Below are 22,818 nucleotides of genomic sequence, written 5' to 3'. Positions count from 1 at the left end.
CACTACCTTCCTATCTAGTTCCCTCCACTTGATATTACAATTTAACATTGAATAATCTTCACATTAATATATTATTAATATTAATCTAAGCTTGCCATCATGTGAACTTCATCAGATATTCCAGATATTTCTACCTAAAACTATTTATTTTATAACTAGTTCTGGCAATGGGATGACTGGTCTGGGTTCATAGGTTTATATAGTGTGTGAATAATTTATAAAACTATATTGGCGACGTGTGTGTGGGTGTTTTCCCCACCAAGCGTTTACAAACTTAAATTTGTGGAGAATATGAAAGGGAAAAGGGAAATAACACGCGGGACATTTATTCCTTTTTATTTTTTGAAAACTTTTGTTGATGTGGCAAAAGAGAAAGAACATGTGTAAGGAATTAAACCAGAAAAGAACAGTGATTATTGTTGAAAACAATATCCATTTTGGAAGCGTGCTTATCTTATACATAAAAGTAAAATTTTGATTTGGTTGTTAATTAGTAAAATTTGTTTCCTCCTCTCATTTTCACTTTCACTTGCACATTTCTTTTCGTTTACATTACATTATTCAAACAAAACTTTCAGATTAGTAGTTACATTATTTCCCGAATGAACAAATAGTTATCTAGCATTAATCAACATCTTAAGTACAGAAGACTGTAACACTAATAAGCTAGCTAGATAATCACAATTCAATACTTAATTGCGGGATCTTAAAACAAAAGGTTATTTTTATTTATGGTATATGATTCTATCATAATAAATACCTGATCATAACTAATTGACAACGACGATTCCATATACAAAAGATGAGGAAAGAAAAAGAAAAATATATATATAGTTGTCACATGAATATTAGAAAATAGTCGTAAAAATTAGTAATAATGCATCGTTTTGGACAAGTACCTCAAGATCTCACTTAGAATTTGTCTTATTCATATAGTCAGATCCAGTGTACTGGCCCTTTCCCTCCTTGCTTTCTCCTTATCACTCTGTTTTCCTTCCTTTGAGCTGTTCCTAGCATTATTATTAGTATCAGAAAACGAGGAAATTTGAGAATACAAAGACAGTGAGAGATTACTATCGATTTCATCATTCTCTTCCAAACGGTTCTTCTTCTGTGCATTATCAATATCAACCCTTGAATTTAACTTCAGTGATAGATCCAAATCGAGATGATCATGATGAAGCTGATCCATATGATCATAAGCCCTTCTTTTCAGCGTCTTTGTTTGATCCTGTTGATCCTTCATAATAGGAAGAAGCCGTTCTTCTGTTGTTCTTGTGGCTCCTATAAGGGTGAATGAGTTTAGATCAGTGTTTTTCTGGTTCAATCTGGTTCCATTGTATATGGATTCGTGGTGGCCACCAAATGAGAGAACTTGATGATTTTCTTTTGGCTCATAGATTTTGTTTGTTGACGATGATTGCTTCAGAAAATTTGAAGGGTCCACCTTGAAAATGCCGTGAAACCCAGACGACCCGGCTTCATGATCAATCAGACTCCGACCCATGAAAGGGCTGTGAACCATTTGGTCATACACACCCAAAGAAGCTTCCCCATATCCATATCTGTAACTGAAAAAGAAGTTAAATACTTGAATAATAGATGTGTTTTTTTGTGCGTTAATACTACTGTTTCAGCCTCAAACTTTACATTAATTAACTTGAGATAATTACACATATGTACCTGAAGGTTGAACTTTGGGAGGGATTATAACCTTGAAGCATGGGAATTTGGCTGAGATTGTAGATATTCCTGTCTCCACTTTCTACAAGGTGCCTATGATCAGCCAATACTGTCATATAAAATTATGTTTTTATTAGAGACTTTGAATTGATCAAAAACCCTAATCAACTTATTATTATAACTGCAACAATTACAATTAACAAGAAAATCTTGTTGTACCTTGGCTTGGATCATCTACCTTCTTGCTCCTATACATCTAGCATAAGAAAATACGCAGAGATGAGGAAATTATACACAAACAATTAATAATCTAAGTTTTCAAATACAGTTTAGGGTATAATATCTTGAATTTTAGAGTATTAATAATAATTACTGCTTCAAATTAAGGGAAGGCCATATTGAATAAAAAAAATGAAACCATTCTATATATGAGTTACCTGTAAATGACTCTTAACATGAGCAATACTCAAGCCTTTGATGTTCATTAATTGGAGAACCAACTTTGGTGTTGCTCCTACACCAACATATAGAAATATAGAGACCAATAAATTAAATATACAGAAATTAACATATGAATTAAAATTAAGAAATTATTGAAGAAAATATGATTCTGAACTTACTCTCTTCTCCTCCAAGCCTTTGAACGGCGTGAACAAAGCGAAGATGAAGATCAGGAGTCCATCGGAGCCTTGGCATCTTGGATCTCACATAAGGCCTCACCGACGGCTTCTTCTCCGTCGTCTCTTCCACTGTGCTATTGCTTGAGCTTCCTCCATTATTGTTCATATTTTTCTTAACTTCTTCTCCTTCTTCTTCTTCATTCGTCTTGCTCTCGCTCTCGCACGCTTCTTCTAATTCGTTGAAATTATTATAACCAGAAGGGCTTGTTTTGGAGCATTCCGAGCCTTCGTTTCTTCCTTCCATGATCTCTATCTTCAATCTGCAATCTAGTTTCTGCTATATACTTTTCTCAGAATTCCATCTTCCGTGGAGTGGAAGCTGAAGAAAGACTAATAATAAGAATATTGAAGATCTTGATACGATGATCAGTCCACTTTCGCTGATTTTGCTCTTCCTCCTCCTCTATCTCTGGAATATATGTATCATCAGGATTCTAGAGAGAGAAAAAGAAAACCATGGTCAATCGATCTCTACAATCGAAATTATAGATGAACAGTGAATGAATAGCAAAAACCCTAGGTATCTAGCCAGCTAGCTGATCGATCTTGACTTAGAAGCTATAATAACTTAGAAGACCTTCTCTCTCCTTTTCTGGGTTGTGATTCTGGGAAGAAAAGTAAATGAAGGAGAAATGTAGGGAAGATGATATCGTGAGCATATCTGTTGATTATGGAAATATGTTTTAAATATGCATGGGTCATGGAATGCAAGGAATATACTTATATAAATTATATCATGTGACACCAAACTTTTTTTGTTTCCAACTTGAATAAGAAAAGTATTTTAAGTTTATCAGTTGGACCCTGCATATTTTATATATATAGTACAAAAAAATAGTATTATTTTGAAGAAAGAATATAACATACCCATAAATTAATTTTGATTCTTTCTTGATAAGAATTATATTCAAACAATGAGTCATCTTGTTTATAGAATAAAAATAAGAATAAAACGATTAGATCTCACTCCCTAAAAACCCGGGCCTGTCTCAGAAAACCATAGGCTCTTTTTCTTATTATTATCCATTTTAACTGTACTTGCATTCATAGATTCTCACTTGTAATTCACAGTTAATTAATGCATTTACGTATAATAACCTCTGTTAATCAGTCTATCTTACGTGAAGGATAATTGAGAGTTGAGACTATATATCATGGTGAGTAAATCAAATTAGACTGGCCCATTGAAACAGAAATAAACTGATAAATTGAAAATTGACTCAATCCATAGCACTCAAAATAAAAATTGAACAAAATCCTTTTATATACTCGTTTAATAATCGGTAGCTTTAAAAATATTGTTTAAAATTGTTCTCATCGAAATTTAAAACACATACCATATACTGAAGACAAAGATTATCATTATTAAATAATTATATTATGTCAAACAACTCATCAATCGTACTGCATATAAATACAAAATACATATTCTTATGCACATTTGAACTAAATTAATGGACAAAATGATTGATTCCATAAGACATTAAGAAACATTTTTCCAATAATATTTGATATTTATTACTCCCTCCTCTCCTAAATGTAAAAACTAGTAGAGAGGTTTGTTTTGATTTTAAATGCATGCTTGTCTTTTAAATTTACAAATTTTTTCCTAAATATTTTTTATTAGTTACAATTATTAACAGAGTTTTTCATCAAGATAGTAGTATCTAATCAAATAATTAAAAGGGGTATTTTAAGAAAATTAATATACATTTTTTACAAATAACTAATTTAAATTTTCTTAATTTTCATAATATTTAGCTCCTATGTTTAAAATCAAAGGAAGTACTACATAATGAATAATCTGAATTTGAAGTGGTCCACCTTTAATTGGAAGTAACCTCTTTCAATTTGACTGTTTTTTTTCCCTATTCACAAAATTTATCCTTTAAGAATTTTGAGTATTGATAGTTAGACACCGGTAACTTTTATATTATATAAGTATAAACGAAAAAAATTCGCATTAAACTTCAAATTTGTGAGTCAACTTAAAGAATTGGCAACAAATTGAGGAGGTATATATGTATGAAAAGAAAGGAGTGGTTAGCAATGAAATGATCCATATGTATGCCTATGTGTGTGAGGGTGAAGTGTGATGCTTTGCTGTCTGTGATGCAGACCTCAAAACCCAAAAAGATAACATTTTATCTCTTCTTTCCTTCGGGAATCACGGGCTTTGTTCCCCCTCCACCTCCCTCCTTTCTTTTCTATTTTTCTTTTTCTAAATTTAATTATTTTGACTATTTCATTGAGGTTTTGACATTTTTGTTATTATCTGATCAAGCATTTTCTTATTATTGTGTGGTTCGATTTGGTAGCCATTTTTAATATTTCTTTAATAATGTTGATTAAATCTAATGGAGATTTGGCCTTTTATTTGTAAAATCCACAATAACGCAAATCATAAACTCATAAGAGTTTGTTTTTATTATTAAATTGACATTAAAATTATATAATTAAATAATTAAAATATAAAAAATGATAAAAAATTTTATTTAAATATATTTTAAATCTAAATAATTGAAATTAAATCCATCAACATTCATAAGTTACCATATTGAACAAATAAATTTTTATGAAGTTCATATATAAAATCACTTAACATAATTAAATTATAAAATTTAGCATGAGATTATGAGCAAGTTGATACGATTTTATAAGTTACAAATATGAAAATGATAAACTTCATGAATCAACTTCCAAGTTCAACCAAGTTTACATTCAGCATGAGTTTAAAAACGAGGCTACATGTTTTTGTAAGCAAAAAATATAAAAACATTAAACTCAGATAATCAACTTGTGAGTTTGACAACAAGCCACATCTTTGATTCCTTTTTCAGTTAATTACAATGATTAATCAAGAGATATATTAATTATAATCGTTGAATTTTGAGTGATTGAGTTATATGTTATCCATTAATTTTAGTGGCGTATTCTTGAACTTAATTGGACGCTTATTAATAAGCTTGATTACTTGCAGCCGGTGGTTATATTAAAGAAAAGTAATTTAAAGAATTGACAAGAGTCAAGTTTATATTTCTAATTAACAAATAGAGATGCTTTTGATGAATATGAAAGAAAATATGAGAAAAATACATAATAATTGGAAAAAGAATTAAATGATGAGTGGTTGGTGGGGAGAAAGGAAAGCATTATGTTATGTTATGGAGTGAGTTTGGTGGGAGGATGAGAAGCTTTTTTATTCGACGCACGTGCATGCATGGGGGCATGCATGTGTAGGCCAATGCATGCACGCACCGTGACTCGAATCATCAAAATGCAACCAAAAGCAAACCATAAAGATAATTCACTTTCTTTATGTATTCACGAGTTTCTTGACTACTTCTACTTCCCTTTCTTTTATTCTTGCCCAATATAATTCCACTTTCTTCAAGTCCAGCATTTCTGATGTCTTTTTGATGCTTTTGTTGGTACATAAAAAGTTGTTTGAAAAATGAAAGTTAACAAAAACATTTTTTATTGTGTTTTGGTAAATGTTAATGTGACTTTGTTTCCAAGAAAATTGCTCCATATTTGATTGGAAACCATTCCATTCTTAACTGTACTTAGTCTTCTTATAATAAGGTCTCAAATTGTCAAATCTAAAAATCGTGTAAGGATACTTACAAATTGTATATTAGCAATAAAATTTGAATAAGTGTTATGAAGCATACAAGACTTTCTTTTATCCCACTAACAAACAATTAAAGGGGATTCTTTTGGTATACTCCTTCAATCTTTAATATAAGACCTATTTAACTAATTTGATTAGATTAAGAAAGTTGGTATAAGTTAGTTAATTATAAGAAATATGACATGTTTGTCCTAAAATACCATAATCATCTTCGTTAAAATTCTTCTCCTTCTTCTACTTGATTATAGTTGAAGAAGTATCCATAAAGGTAACTTAGAAAAAAATTGATAAATATAAGAAATATGTCTTATATTTAGGACCAAAATCAACTCAACAATTAGATCCTATATTAAGTACCGGAGGAGTATATCATTATTATAGCTAGTTGATAGTTGATGGTAGTGTGCCAAACTTCTAATTTTTATTTAAATGAATTTATTGTTTGTGAGGGAACGAAGAAAAGATTCACTTTAAGTGTTGACAGCGGACAACTAAGGTCAACGCTAAAACAGTGATAATGCATGGATTTTCATGAGATTTATAATTTTAAAATTCTAATTAGCATACAATCACTTGTACAACTTGCGTTACACTATGGCCCTATTAATGCGGATCAAACATCCTTATTCTTATTTTAGAATATTGAGCATGTCTGTCTTTATATGTGCCTGTATTATCATAAATCAGATCATTACAATTAAAAATTATTATAATTTACATATATAATACGAGATCCATATTATATACTTTATAGATCTGTATATTCCAATTCAGCATTGCCATCGATATATGCGTGGGCGATTAGTTCTTTTATATATGTTGCCATGCATTCACTTATTTATTTATATAATGAGAAAACAAATTTTGTTCCTTTTATTTAAAAATTTATAAGTTATATATAATGAGAAGGAATATTACAAATCATCTTCTCATTGTTTATTGAGATCATTATTTTGAAAACGACATTTGTGCAACTTAGGAAATACTTGATGTTTGTGTTCTTATATATTCATGTTTAATAAAAATTAATTTAGAGGCAGGAGGTTTAAATAGAAATAATTAAGTTGAACTCATCGTGTTAATTAATTAACGTATATATTTTAAAGTTTAAACTATAACATTAAGTGGACTACCCTCAATACATCGGACATAAATTTTGAGAGCTTAATCATGGACTTCAATACTATACAAGTGCGAGAGAAAGAAAAGGTGCTTTTGATGTCTCTGTGAGCATTAATAATTATTTACGAACAATTAGGTTTTTTATAAATCTTAATAAATTTGTGTTATATTGTTTTTGGTAATATATATATATATATATATATATCAATGATTGATATACTGATATTGATTATTTCCAAATAAAAGAAATTGTACACCTTTTACTATATCTCTATTGTTTTTTCATTATTGAATACACACACGTTATTTTCTTTTAAAGATTGTATATTCTCCTACATATCAATTCAATATATCGATTATTTTATTTCCGAAGACACGTTTCACAGGAATAAAATAAAATAAAATCAATATAGAAATATATTAGCTTTCATATCAATTACTAGTGCAAAATTATATTATATGCTAGGTTGGATTAACCCCACATCTAGATGGCCATATTCTCAAATTAATATGAAAAAAAAATTCTTATGCCGTTTTCAACACCTATTTTATATATAATATCTTTTCTTGCCGGAATATTTTATATCTAGTAGTATGAATGTTATGTATATGTATATATGCAATAGCTTGCTAATTTTAAACCCATAAAAGATAATAAAATGTAATCATACTTACTTGTACAAAGAAAATTAAAGAAAATTGCAGTCACATCATTTTATTAATTAGTCTTTATTCCATTGAATGGTAAAAATTGGCAACTAATATCCGTTTGGTATGCGGAAAAGTTCTGTGCATCATAAAAAGCTGGGGCTCCCAATTTCCCATAGCTTGATATGCCATAAAATAAATAAGTTTTGTCTCATATATTCCAAAAAGAAAAAGAAGAAGAAGAAGAAATAAGGTGGGGATTCCATTTGGATTCCAAACACACAACCTATTAAGGGTTAATTTCGGGCAATTAAATCTTTTTACTTTAAAGTATTTCCGATCACTTTCTTTTGTCTATTCTATCAACCATCATTATTCAGTAAAATATTTCACATATCAAATATATTTTAACAAAAAGAATAAGTCTCTGCTCGTTAAATTGAAACAGGTATAATTATTATAAGTGTCTGATTAAGAAAACTTCCCAGTCAAACCATGATCGATAAAGATAGACAATAACACAAGTAATTTATTATTTTTCTGGATAAATAGCAAATGTACGACTCTAAAATTACATGACACAGACTTATGAATAAAGTAAAAATATAATTTTTAGAAAGACACACACACTCATTTTGATATACAGCTTGTTATATTCTACATATTTGGCCGGGGATCATTATGATCGAGTCAAAACAATAAACAAAACGTCAAATATTTTCAATATAGAATATATTTTAAATGTTGATCATCACACGCTATAACACACACTATAATATATTCCTCTAGTACTTATTATAATACCTAATTAACTAATTTGAATAGATTAAGAATGTTAGTTAAATTAGTTAATATGATATAATTTTTCTATGACATCCTAAGCATCTTCTTTAATTTCGTCCCTCTCTCCCTCTCGTACTTGTTTATTATTGAGGAAATTTTAACAGGGTCAATTTGAAAAAGAAATTGATAAACATAAAAAATAGGTTTTATGTATAAGACCAACATCAACTTACTAATTAGGTCATACATTAAATACTTGAGAAGTATTATATTGGCCCTAGTTCACACAACAAACAGATGATAATGCACAACAATTATTTATCTCTTTTTCTGATGGCAGTCAATTCAGGCAACTGCGAAAAAACAAACAAAAAATGTAAGAAGTTATAAAATGAAATAAAATAAGATAAATTAGAATTGTGCGAACGAGCGCATAAAATTAAAAGACTTGACCCTCAGTTGAACTTGACTCGTATAAAGCTGATGTAAACCTATCATGCACTTAAAGTCTTATTTTATCAAATTTCATCGACATATAATACACTATCTCTGGTTTTAAATATAAGAACTAGTTGATTAATTTGAGTAGATTAAAAAAACAAGTTAAGTTAGTTATTTATAATAAATAGGTGTTGTCCTTCTTAAAATATCCTTATTAATCAAGTTTATCAGTTAGAACTACTATTATTAGAATGACCATTTTGAAAAAAAAATAAATTAGAATATTATATTTAGAATCAAAATAAAAGTCAAATGAGATCTTATATTAAGAATAGGAGGTAGTATATATATAATTATATAAAATAATTATGACTTGTTAATGAGTGTATGGCTTTAATTTTTACAGGGACGTGCCCGTTGACTCCAGGCGATACGTACAGCGTACCAACTAGCTAGTCTCCTTATCAGTAACACCCACTCCATATTTTTCATTAATCAGTTAATAATAATAACAATGTCTTGTTGAATTATATATACATATATACATATATATATATATATATATATCCTCTTCCAGTCTCATATCACCGCAGATTTTAATGAAAAACACACACACTTCTTTGATTAGAAAATTGTAGACACAGAAAAAATTTACAATTGAATATTTTTTTCCCTTTGATCAATGATCTCACGAACTGATCGAACTTAATTAATTGTTTTATTGTCTGTTTGGTGAAATTTGTATTTGTCCCAAGCTTGACAGGACAAGAAAATAAAACTGAGCCATGCTATAAAATTTTCATTTAATGATAAGCACATAATTAATCAAGTGAAAAATCATTACTTAAGAGTGCGTAATGAAACTGATCATCAAAAATTGCTACGATCTCTTTTAAATTACTACTACATCATAAATAGTCACGGAGGCGTTTTCAGATTTTGTTTGGCACTTAATTCTGTTATTACAGGTTGGTTTCATGGGCTTCATATTGGGCTTAAAAGATTGGGCTTAGCCCATTATACTCTTCTGATGACGATGAATGCCTGCAATCATATAGCGTCCATTTGTATAGGCTTCTTTTCCCAACGGGTCGTTTTTAACAAATAATTAAAAAATGAGAAAAGTACTGCGATTAAGAAAATGTTATAAGAAAAATATAATTAAGGCTAACATTAGAAAAAATATATTAAATGCTAAGACCAAAGGAAATTGAAACTTATAAAATGAACCATATCTTTCTTCAAATTTAGAACTTATAAATAAAATTGGACGGAGTGTATAAGAAAGATCTAATTATGAATACAGGTACCAAAAATAAGACCTTGATAGGAAGATACGCCTAATAAATATAAACATCTTTTATCATTTTTTTAATAATAAACATTTACTTATTTTTGAGAACCCTTGATCTCATGATCGCCTTTAGATCTTCTGACAGCTTTGCAAAGACATTTAAATATTGTTCCGATCAAGATATATATTATTGGACACGAAAACAGAAAGAGAAGAAGACTTCATGAGCCGCTATAACAAACACAAGTTAAACCATACTTGAAATGATAACTTTTCAAATCACGAACTGATAATGTAATTAACTGCAGATATAATGCGCCAGAACTTCCAGCTGAACTTTAGTAGCTAGTTAAACCATCCTTCCAATATTGCCTTGGGTAGGTAGTGAAGGTTCATCAAACTGGAATAATTTTAGTAGCTTGAACTTGGCACAACATACATAAATCCCAAAGGACACGAAGCTTACTGATGCCAACATGAAAAAATACTTATCCAGGTGACTATCGTTTATGGAGTCCTTGATCCAGCTATGAAAAATCAATACAAATAGTGCGCTGCATAAATTACCAAGCCCCCACAGCATTTCAACGCACGGTTCTACAAATTTCATCATTGACTTAGGCACCCCAATACACAGGAAAGCCCCCAGTCCATATTCTGCACATCCTTGCATTAGCCCTAGCAGAAAATACTGTGGAGTCAAAACCATGATGCTTAAGGGAATGATATGGCTCGGGTCTTCTTTAAAAGCAGGTTTGATCAGCTTCAGCCTGCGAAGTTCCACTAGCGCAGCCGCAATACAACAAAGTACTGAACAAAACATCCCAATACCAATACTCCAAGCTGGTTTCACCAGTTTTCTGATTGGCTGAATTGTTCTCACAGCGAAAGCGACCAAGGATTGGAGTACGAAGAAAACCAATACAGAAACATGGAAATCACCAACTTTAGGGTTCAAGTTTTGTGCTTGCATGACAAAGTAAGTGTCACCAGAAGCGAAAGTCAAGCTATAGGCGAAGAAGATGAAGATCCCCAAGGGTATTAAAGGATAAAGGCTCTTCACGTCCCTCACTTGCTCCGCCGTACAAACATTTTCATCTCTCCCTTTATGACCTTGAGTATCGAATTTGTTGCTTCTAATTATGGCGGCCTTGTCCAAGAACAATAAGAATGATGCATCACGTGGCAACAAGTGAACATCACCGTTTTCTTTACGATAAAAGGGATCTTCCAAATCATCTGAACTGTTGGAGGAATAACTCTCTTTTGGAGAAGGGTGCGGCAATGTTCTACTTTTTTCAATAGCTGCCTTAAACACCCTAGAAATGGTGGTAATCAGAGTGCTTTTTGTGGGTCTTTCTTCTGACTCATTTGAACCTTGATGAGTATTATTATCATGGGAGTAATAACCCTCTTTTGAAGATGGATATGGCAATCCGCGTTTCCGAATAGCTGCCATAAAAACCCTACAAATGGTAGTAAGAGGGCTTCCTATGGACCTTACTTCAGGGTAGTAGCAGAAAATCCCGAAGAAGAATAAGAAATACGTACTTCCCATAACAAGAGACGAAACTTTGAACTTTTCCGGCCATTCAACTTCGCTTTTGTCTAGCCAAAAGATAGCCATACAAGTGCCGGTGAAGGAAGCAGTAGTACTCCAAAGATTATTACTAGTTACATTGCGATTATTTTCTTCTGAGTACTTTTTCCTCACCTTCAGCTGATAGTAAAAAAAATCTCTTAAAGATGGCTCCTCCCCTGCTTTGCCTAACGCAACAAGTACTGTTGCTAAAATCAACCCAGTGCGAAACCATAGTAGCATCAAACCCTGTAATTAACAATACAATTGTTATTTAACAAAAAAAGAAGGAAGATATCGCAACAGAAGACGTGTTTCTTATTCCCATCTTTTCCAATTACATATATAAGAGCGTGGGTTCGAGCATCTTTAAAAAGTTGAAAAGGTTAAGAGATAGTTTACCATGGTATAGGCCGCGGTGCAGAAGATAATGACAATGAAAGCACCTGTGTAACCTTCTGATATGTGAGTAACAACAACTTTGAGCACAGCTGATATGAAGGATAGCATGTTCGTAAGCACAATAGCTCTCCTTAGGAGGGGACGACGATCTTTTGTAAGAAAATCTGGATCTTCTGTAAGAAAGTCTATCAAAACGTCCACCACTGCCTTTTGTACCAAGGCATGGCTTAAAACTAAGCCTGAATCATAAATATCATTAGAGGAAGAAGTTAGCCAGTTCTTGTTGAATCACGGCAAAATAATATTCAATAGAAATAGAAATAGCTAACTCATCATGCAAGAACATGTTGACACACACACACAAACACACACACACACACACACCCCAGATGAAGAGGACAGCCTTGGAAGGGACAAAGCTTCTGCAAAAACTATTAGTCTGCATCGTTCTAGACGGAGAACTAATGCTACCGTAGCTAGATGATCTCTTCTTCCTTTTGGTGGTTGAGTTAAGAGAAAGAAAGCGTCATAACTTATGCTTATAACAATCCAGAGGAGGCCATTATATATATACGAACTGACAAGAAGGGAGCTGGCATCTTTCAGGTTTGCGCGTGGGCCGCTCATCTGCTAGTCGATTCATTGTACTCCCTCCATTCCTTATTATAAGAGACATTTGATGCTTATGGCATGTTCCTATATATAAGAGACACTTAAAAGTTGTCTCTACTTTTTTATTTTTTATATTGATTTCCTATTTTACCCATATTTATTGTCTCTAACTCACATTCTCTCTCCCTCCTACTTCTCTTTCTTTCAATAATTTAATTGTTCTCTCTCATGCTCTCTCTCCTTATTAATGAGGGCATTTTTGGAAAAAAATTTATATTTTTTACACATTAATTGTTCTTAACTAATTTTAACTACTTTTTTGATTAACGTAATTCGGTTATTTGTCTCTTATAATAAGGAACGGAGGGAGTATTACGTAAGCATGATACGGTTCGTTCCATCTCTTTGTTGTTTGAATGGAACTGTCATTCTGGACCAAATTGCCCCTAAACTCAGCTCGAGTCATTTAAACTCAGATGTAGGGGACTCGTTCTGTAATTAACCTCAGACATCCAATGGCTGAGAGAAACAAATGGAGACATGGTGACAAAGTTGAAAAACCTCAGGGGAAGACAACCAAATGAGGCGAGTGTTGTATGGATGTCATGGTTAGATTTATAATCATAATACTAATTTAATTTAATAAATGTTGTTGTTTAGAAAATATTTAAAAGAAATTTTAAATTACACAAGACCAAGTGACGAGTCGACCCCTAAAAAGATGAAAATGATACTCCTCCAGTTCTAAATATAAAACTCATTTTATAGTGTAATTTATACTACAAAATAGCTCTTATATTTAGAACCGAAGAATAGTAGCGAAGTGACATATTTCCCTAATCACGTAGTGGAAAATCACAGTCACATACACTTATTAGGCAGGGGACGAAGCAGCTTCCTAGTCACCCCAAATATTCCATGTGGGAAGGGAAGAGATCGACGTTGCCTCCTTCTTTTTCTTTTTTAGACCCGGTCAATAATTACTTCCTCCCTTCCTACTTCTATGTCTAACAAACCATACATAAAACTACGTATGGTCGACAAAGGAGAAATAAAGAAGATGGGGACGAAATTTTCCAACCAATCATGACAAAGCTTAAATATTAAGCACTAGTTATGTGGTCTGCGGTGAAACCCTGTCACGTCACAGGTTTGCGTCACGTTTCATTTTCATGGGCATATTAAGCTTCAGTGATTGGGCTTGATCAGTTCTATCATATTTTTCCTCCTCCTCCTTCCAATGAGACATTGATACACAGACACACTCTTCGATGGAGAGACACAAAAATTAAATATATATCACTTGTAATATATTTAATAATTGTTTTTCATTTAATGTATTTCTTGATATATGAGAATGTGTTACAAGTGAGTTATATAAGTGAGTTATATTAAAGAGGAGAGTGTTACTGTTATGTATGTATGTATGTGGAGTGAACATGAAAGAAAGAAAGGCAATTTAAGTGTTGAGCTCACTGGTTCGATATACGCTAAGTGTACATGCTGATACACTACTCACTCAGCTTCACGTAGCTCATACTATAAATTACACCTGGCATGCGCATTCCAACAAATTAAGAAATTACGGAAACTTAGTACGTAGCACAATTCCACTACAAAAAGTATGACTTTCAACGATCACTTTAGCCACAACTTTAAAGTCAGACTTTCTGCGACGACACGAGATGGATTTTATGAACAGACAAGGAAGAAAGAAGGAGATAAGAGGTGGAGACGAAGCTTCACGATGCATGAAGCTTATAGCTTCCCTGTGCATGAATACGGACTTTATACAACCAACTTCTTCATGATTTGCAATTTCGACTCGCTATAGCAAAATTAAAGTATCATGCAACTAATTAACAAGACGGGAGCTTATCTGTTTCAATTGAACGTGTCGGCGGCCGTTTTTCCAATGTCAATCCGAGTATATACATGCGACAAAATATGGCAACTTTTGCTTCAACTTTCTAGCTATCTACATTACTTTTTTCCTTCTTTTGGAATATAAAGTTAAAGTTGCCCCGCAATCCATTTTTTATTTGCGCGTTTAATCTTAATCCAAACCCATGACCCTTTCAGGTGTCTTGACGCCAAAATACTCCTAAAATCTGAAACACCGTCCTCGCTTAGTGATTCATCATTCATTCATCTCCTGTACTTCACATGCAAATTAAAGGGGAGAAATTAAATTCCTAATTACTCTTTCGGTTCTTAATATAAGACTTAATTTTTAAGTTAATTTTGATCCTAAATATAAGACTTACTTCTCATATTTATCAATTTTTTCTAAATTACCCCTATGGATACTCCCTCAACCATAATCAAGTAAGTAAGGGAGGAAAGATATTAAGAAGGATGATTGTGGCATTTTAAGAAAAACATGTCATATTTCTTATAATTAACTAACTTACTTTACTTTTTTAATCTAATTAAATTAGTTAAATAGGTCATATATTAATGATCGGAGGAGTACTTATTTAACAATAGGTCCAGCCATTTTATTTTTATGCAAAGACATGAAGAGCATAATTAGGAGCCAGATGAATCCTAAATTCGGCATCTGGGTCATTGTTAGTCAGGAGAATTACAATCAAGTCCATGGAATGTTCTTATGAACGGACAATCAAATGACGCGCTAGTATGTATAATCTGGATTTATTTATGCATATATGACTGTGTGTCCCGTATAATATCCAGATACAGCTCACAATATGTAATAACAGAAGCAGAGAATTAAGAGAAGAAGATGTCAGGGAGAAACAGAATTTCCAGAGGAGAGAAGAGGCTAGAAAGGAAATCAGAGATTAGTCACATATTCCACACCCTCCCCTCTCCCTCTAACGACTTATATTCCTCACTCCTGCCTAAGTTTCCACGTGAGCCTTTTCTCACGGTTACTGCGGCGTGGTCCCTCGTCCGCATGCATCTCGTCTGGCTCCTGGGTTGGGGCTGTTTCCTCTGTCATCTCTTGGCCCATAGTAACGGGTTGTCTTCCTTGGCCCATAACATCACTCCCCGGTGCGAAAGAGACCTTGTCCCCAAGGTCAAAAGCTGGATAAAGCTGCTGAAACTCAGTAACAGTCTCCCATGTTGGTGATGAAAGACTATCCCACTGAATTAAAACCTGTGGTACCACACGATCTCCTTGGTGAATGAAACGGGACTTCAGAGCAGCGACTGGTTGAACAATCGGGCCCTCTGGCTCAGACAGCAAAGGTAAGGGAACGTAAGTTCCATCCGGGGACCCGTTGTACGGTTTTAACATGGAGACATGAAAAACCGGATGGATCCTAGCGGTGTCCGGTAAGTGCAAGCGGTACGCAACTGCGCCAATCTTGTGAGTGACGGGGAATGGACCAAAGTAACGCATGCTTAGTTTCTGGTGCTTCCGTAAAGCGACGGAGTTTTGCCGATATGGTTGTAGTTTGACCAGCACCAAATCACCGACCTGAAAATGGCAATCAGTACGTTTGCGGTCAGCAAACCGTTTCATTCGCAATTGAGTCTTTTCCAGATTCATCTTCAACTGCTGTAAGATCGCGTCCCGACGCTGCACGCGGCTACAAACATCAGGGTCCATGTCAGAGGAGAACGAGGCAGGGATGATCGATGGGGGCTCCCGTCCATATAGAGCTTTAAAAGGAGTCATCCCGATCGCTGTGTGGTACGACGTGTTGTACCAGAATTCTGCCCAGGGAAGATAATCGAGCCAAAGGCGAGGAGAGTCAAAAACGAAGCACCTTAAGTACATCTCCAAACATTTATTTAAAGCCTCTGACTGGCCATCAGACTGAGGGTGGTATGCAGAGCTCATATGCAACTTTGTGCCGTGTAACTGGGTCAAGTGCCGCCAGAAAGCACTCAAAAAAACTTTATCTCGGTCGGACACAATAGTTTGAGGAAACCCATGTAACTTAACGACCGAATGAAGAAACGCTTCAGCCACATGCTGACTCGTGTAAGAATCCCGAAGTGGCATAAAATGGGCATATTTAGACAATCGATCAATTACTACAAAAATCACAGAGTATCCACGAACAACTGGCAAAGCAGTAATAAAGTCCATTGCAATGTCATCCCAAACCTGTGCGGGAATTGGCAATGGTGTCAAGAGGCCGGCAGGATGTGTTTGAAGACTTTTTGCTCGCTGGCAAATGGCACACTGTTTAATAAAGTCTTGAATATCATTACGCATGCGTGGCCAAAAGAAATAAGCAGCCATACGATGGTAAGTACGCAGGGTACCAGCATGGCCTCCCAGGGGTGAAGCATGGAATTCCAGTAGTAACCGGTTGATAATGTGTCGAGCAGAACTAGGAATAACCAATCGGTGTTGTTTGTATACCAGCCCATCACGGATTGTAAACCCCGAGGAAGCCGTAGGTTCTTGGACACATTTGGCGATCAACTCGTGGATCGCAGCATCCGTGCGTAAAGCAGCCATAATGTCTCCCATAAAAGAAGAGGAAACCCGGAGCATGGACATACAATCTATTCGGGATAAAGAGTCCGCAGCCCTATTCGTTTTGCCGGGTTTGTATTCAATGGTATAATCATACCCCAATAACTTTGGTAAGAAAGATTCCTGTTCAGGAGTTTGCAGAACCTGATCGCTGAGGTGTTTGAGACTCTGCTGGTCGGTGCGAATCACAAAGCGGTGACCAAACAAGTAGTGCCGAAATTTAGCGACAGCCTGGGTAATAGCATGTAATTCACGGACGTATGCAGACTGAGTCTGAAGCCGGTGAGACAATTGCTTGGAAAAGAAAGCAATAGGGTGATTGTTTTGACTCAGGACAGCCCCAATTCCTTTACCAGATGCATCAGTCTCCAAAACAAATGGTTGGGAAAAATCGGGTAGGACGAGCGTTGGGGCGGTAGTCAGAGCAGACTTTAAATTGTCAAAAGCCAGCTGGGTCTCATCTGTCCATACAAAGGAATCCTTCTGTAACAATTTAGTCAGTGGGCTAGCCAAGTCAGCGTAATGGCGAATAAAACGCCGATAGTACCCTGAAAGGCCCAAAAACCCCTTCAACTGAGTCACTGTGCGAGGTGTGGGCCAGTGTTGAATCGCAGCCACCTTTGTGTCATCCATATCAACTCCCTTGTTCGAAATGACATGCCCCAAATAATCCACAGAAGTACGGCCAAAAGAGCATTTAGAGAGTTTTGCAAAAAAACGATGAGTAGTCATCAGTTTCAGTACCTCTTCCACATGATCGAGGTGTTGTTGCCAGTTGTTACTATAAATAAGAATATCATCAAAGAAAATTAACACAAACTTACGTAGAAAGGGCCGGAAAACAGAGTTCATAAGGGCCTGAAACGTAGCTGGTGCATTAGTTAGACCGAACGGCATGACAAGCCACTCATAGAGCCCATGATGTGTTCGGAACGCTGTTTTCTCGCGATCAGCCGCATGCATCAAAACTTGGTGGTAACCGGAACGCAAGTCCAGCTTAGAATAATAAGAGGAACCCCCTAATTCATCCAATAATTCGTCAACCGTAGGCATAGGAAAGGAGTCCTTCACAGTGACAGCATTAAGAGCTCTGTAATCGACACAAAACCTCCATGTCCCATCCTTCTTCTTTACCAATATAACCGGGGCAGAGAACGGGCTGTTACTAGGTTGAATGAGACCCTCATGCAACAATTCCTCAACCATCTTTTCAATTTCAGTTTTCTGACTGAAAGGGTAACGATAGGGACGTACCTTGACAGGGCTAACCCCGTCTTGTAATGGAATACGATGCTCATGGTCACGTGGTGGTGGCAAGCCAGTCGGCTTCACAAAGACGCTTTTATAAGCACGCAACAGAGTCTGCATATCCGCAGGAATATCATCCGGTAAGTCTAAAGCTGTATCATCCTGAATGGTTAAATGCATCATGAACAACTCGGAAACGGCATCCATATGGACCAATCGTTGGAGCTGATGAAACTCGGCGCGAGCAACAGTGGTGGGTGGTGTCCCTTGTAATGTAACAAACGCGCCATTGTTAAAGAACTTAATCTTCGAATTTCCGATGGTGTAGTCGGCGACATGTGGCCCCAAAGTCGCAAGCCAGGACGCCCCAATGACAACATCCGAGCCCGCTATCGGTAGGACGTAAGCAGGGAGTTCAATAATGTGACCCTGAATTTGGATGGGTAGCGCACGGATCATACCTTCACCCTTCATGGCATGACCATCGCCAATCATGACTCTGACGTTGCCGACAGCCTCAACAGGAAGCTTCAAATGTTTCACAATCCTTGGGTGCACAAAGCTATCGGAACTACCCCCATCCAGCAGAACCTGAACCGTGGAGCCGTGAATGGACCCCTGGAAACGAATGGTAGCCTTCCCTGCTGACCTTGAAATGCGTGGAGGGACAAATGATGCACGCTGGCGATATCTTCTGTCACGCTTTCGGAAGGTTGGGCAGATTGCTCAGAGGTCGGGTTGTTCTCCTCTTCACACTCCATGAGCATGTACTGCTTGTTAGGGCAACGATGGGTGGGGGAAAACTTCTCATCACACGTGTAACAGAGCCCTTTTTCTCGTCGAATGAGCATTTCTGCCGGGGACATTTTCTTAATTGTGGGCGACGGTTTCATCGCAGGTGTCGGTAGTAGAGGTGGGAGAGAGTTCTTTGCAAGCGGCGCTGTGGTTGGGGGATTGAGGGGTCTCGAATACCCCCCGGACCGAGATGAACCCGGAAGGGAAAACTTAGTTGGACCCACTGTGGGCCCAATTTGCACATCAAACAGTTTGGCTAATTCAACGGCTCGCATCAAGCTATATGGTTTCTGGCCCACCACATAACGACGGGCGTCCGGTTTCAACCCACCTGTGAAGCAGTCCAACAAGGCGTCTGCCGAGACTCCCTCTGTTCGATTAGCCAACACTAAGAATTCCCGACAGTAATCATCGGCGGCCCCGGTCTGCATTAATTTAAATAAGCGCACTCGAGGTTGATCATACGGCGAAGGACCATATTCGTCTTCTATCGCTCTGACCAGTGAAGCCCAGTTACTAATCATCCGTGTTTTTTGTTGCATCTGGAACCATGGAATGACCTCCCCTTCAAAATTCACCGAGGCGATAAGAATGCGTTGAATATCAGGAGTATGGTAATATGAAAAGTACTGTTCAGCTCGAAAAATCCAGGTAGTGGGATCGGTGCCACTGAATTTTGGAAAGTCCAGTTTGAGCGGTTTGGAAGTGCCGGAATACGAACTCCAATGGGAGCCACTCCCACCCTGGGGTCCCTCGTCACACCTCTCCGACCCCCTGTGTGGTGTCTGCAGCTGCCGGCCCAGGTTTGTAATGGCCGTCTCCAACTTATCGAAACGAGGAAGTGTAGTATTCGTTAGAATGTCGATCGTTGATTCCAGCCGATCAAAACGAGCATTAGAGGAATTCTCCATGTTATCTATGCGATCCTTGGAAGATTTTTCCATCAGGTTGATATACTCAGCTAAGGATTTCACCTCAGCTTGAACATCTTTGAATCTCGTCGCCTCTGCCATACTCAATGAAAGCACCAAATGGAATGTTCTTATGAACGGACAATCAAATGACGCGCTAGTATGTATAATCTGGATTTATTTATGCATATATGACTGTGTGTCCCGTATAATATCCAGATACAGCTCACAATATGTAATAACAGAAGCAGAGAATTAAGAGAAGAAGATGTCAGGGAGAAACAGAATTTCCAGAGGAGAGAAGAGGCTAGAAAGGAAATCAGAGATTAGTCACATATTCCACACCCTCCCCTCTCCCTCTAACGACTTATATTCCTCACTCCTGCCTAAGTTTCCACGTGAGCCTTTTCTCACGGTTACTGCGGCGTGGTCCCTCGTCCGCATGCATCTCGTCTGGCTCCTGGGTTGGGGCTGTTTCCTCTGTCATCTCTTGGCCCATAGTAACGGGTTGTCTTCCTTGGCCCATAACAGTCCATCCCACAGAAGAGAAATAATTACTAGAAGGTCCTAATAATAACTAGAGTAGATTGTGATGACAAGTTCCACAGTAGAGAATGGAAATCTCTATGATTTGTTTTGTAATTTTTTTCCTTCTATGGAACTTGATTGCAATTCTCCCTTGTAAGTCTTTGCAGCCAAAAAGTATGGAAAGTTTACTGGAATTTTCTTAAAACTGCACTGTTTTTTTTGGGATCCCCTTTTATTGCCGAAATCTAAACAGAAGGAATAATGCTGTACATTTTATCTCTTCATTTTTGAATGTGTTTTGTGTATTAGGACCAAGTTACGCTTAAAATCTACAGAATCTTCGTCAGCGATAGATCCCCCTCATGAATGATGTAGCCCTCAGGATTATTGTCTTCACCGCCGACATGATGATCACCCTGCTGCACGACAAACGATGTAATGAACTTCAGTTTTTTCTTTTTTTAAACTGAACAATATATAAAACCAGTATACTCTCAATTGAATTTTTGTTAAAATTTACAATTTTTGATTATTTATAAATTATTTTTCAGTTTTTACAATGAAGAATCATCTTGAGAGTGAAGACACCGATCAATCTTGATCTCTCCAACGGCAGCCTCCTCCTTAGGTTTTCCTTTCCCCCACAGTTCACTCTCGGGGACGATGAAGAGATTCTGAACCGCGTTGGCGAACTGATCGAACTCGTGGCTGACCTAGGTCTTCCCAAAACCCACCCCAAAATGCTGTCGTAGGCCGCAGGATGGAGAAGAAAATAAAAAAAGAAAAAAAAAATTGAAAAGAACAAAAGAAAGACAGTAAAAAAATTGAAATAAAATAAAAAAGCATCTTTTTAATACCTGAAATTATTTCTAACCTGAATTTCACTAGTTTAAAAGTATAATATTTGCATTATAATTTCCCAAATAATGAACAAATAGCTCTTTAAATAGGCCTAACATATACTTTAAATGTATTAAAAATGGGAAATTACCACTAATGATTTACCTTAAACGAAAATGAATGTTAAAAAGTAAATTGATCAAATAATACATGGATTATTTGAAGTGAAAGTCACCCCCTTTATTTAAAACTATAACAGATATTATTTGCTTAAAGTTGATCCACGGGTGATTTACCTTCAATTGAAGAACTCATTAGGAGTATGCCATAATGCCAGCTAGCTAGTAATAAAGCAAACTGACAAATATAGGATTAATTATCAATATATTTATCCACCTGGATTAATATTTTGATAATTATAATCAGCGGTCCACCGATCATCGATCGATATCTGAATAGTGAGCCTTTTTGATAATATAATCAATGGTAGTACAAAAATGAACGGATAACAGAGCTATCAATGTCCACTTGGACTTCGGACTATATGCACCGGGGGAATATCTAAGCTTCTAAAATAATAAACACAAAATACACACAATATACTACCTCCAGTCCTTGATACTCCTCCGGTCTTTATTATAAGACCCAATTTGACTTTTTATTTGGTCCTAATTATAAGACCCAATCCATTTTCTCTCTTATATTTATACATTTTTTCCAAGATAATCCTTCTAATAATGATAGTTGTAGCCAATATACTTAATTAGCAAGGATATTTTAGGAATAACAACACTTATTTATTATAAATAACCAACTTAACTTACTTCCTTAATCTCCTCAAATAAGTCAATTGGGTCTTATAATTAGGACCGGAGGAGTATAAGATCTTGTTTGACTTTTATTTTGGTATTAAATATAAGACCCCAATCCATTTTGACTCTCATATTTATACTTTTTTTTTTCAAAGTAGTCTTTCTAACAATAATAATTTTAGTCAATACATTTGATTAACAAGGATATTTTAGGAAGAACAACACCTATTTAGGACAAATAACTAACTCAACTTACTTTCTTAATCTCCTCAAATTAGTCAACTAGCTCTTATAATTAGGGCAGGAGGTAGTACAAGATATGCACATGCATGTTTATCAGC

General features: G+C 35.6%; 2 protein-coding genes across 2 annotated transcripts; both read right to left on the bottom strand.

Moving 5' to 3' along the window:
* Positions 1-802: 802 nt before the first annotated feature.
* Positions 803-2,771, bottom strand: LOC114750514 (two-component response regulator ARR2-like). Its single transcript, XM_028939104.1, has 5 exons — positions 2,304-2,771; positions 2,121-2,197; positions 1,903-1,939; positions 1,684-1,792; positions 803-1,565 (listed from the first exon to the last, which is right to left on the bottom strand). Exons 1-5 carry the CDS (start codon positions 2,605-2,607, stop codon positions 929-931), a joined length of 1,164 nt encoding a protein of 387 aa, XP_028794937.1. The 5' UTR covers positions 2,608-2,771; the 3' UTR covers positions 803-928.
* A 7,863-nt stretch (positions 2,772-10,634) lies between these two features.
* On the bottom strand, positions 10,635-12,909 carry LOC114750502 (protein NRT1/ PTR FAMILY 8.3-like). Its single transcript, XM_028939095.1, has 3 exons — positions 12,849-12,909; positions 12,267-12,505; positions 10,635-12,113 (listed from the first exon to the last, which is right to left on the bottom strand). The coding sequence occupies exons 1-3, from the start codon at positions 12,907-12,909 to the stop codon at positions 10,635-10,637; spliced, it is 1,779 nt and encodes a 592-aa protein (XP_028794928.1).
* Positions 12,910-22,818: the final 9,909 nt, after the last annotated feature.

The sequence above is a fragment of the Neltuma alba genome, unplaced genomic scaffold (assembly GCF_004799145.2).
Source record: "Neltuma alba isolate B1F8T4 unplaced genomic scaffold, ASM479914v2 tig00006484_pilon, whole genome shotgun sequence".
Lineage (NCBI taxonomy): Eukaryota > Viridiplantae > Streptophyta > Magnoliopsida > Fabales > Fabaceae > Neltuma > Neltuma alba.
Note: the sequence above shows the minus strand (reverse complement) of the source record. Positions and strands in the feature narration are given on the sequence as shown.

Bases quoted from the DNA above. Each gene is read 5' to 3' on its own strand.
- LOC114750514 (XM_028939104.1), bottom strand. From the start codon at position 2,607: ATGGAAGGAAGAAACGAAGGCTCGGAATGCTCCAAAACAAGCCCTTCT. The intron at 2,198-2,303 runs GTAAGTTCAGAA...ATGTTGGTGTAG, and splicing joins AAGGCTTGGAGGAGAAGAGA to GAGCAACACCAAAGTTGGTT. The intron at 1,566-1,683 runs GTACATATGTGT...TTTCAGTTACAG, and splicing joins TCCCAAAGTTCAACCTTCAG to ATATGGATATGGGGAAGCTT.
- LOC114750502 (XM_028939095.1), bottom strand. From the start codon at position 12,909: ATGAATCGACTAGCAGATGAGCGGCCCACGCGCAAACCTGAAAGATGC. The intron at 12,506-12,848 runs GTCAGTTCGTAT...TTTATGATTCAG, and splicing joins AAGATGCCAGCTCCCTTCTT to GCTTAGTTTTAAGCCATGCC. The intron at 12,114-12,266 runs GTAAACTATCTC...TGTTAATTACAG, and splicing joins GCACCGCGGCCTATACCATG to GGTTTGATGCTACTATGGTT.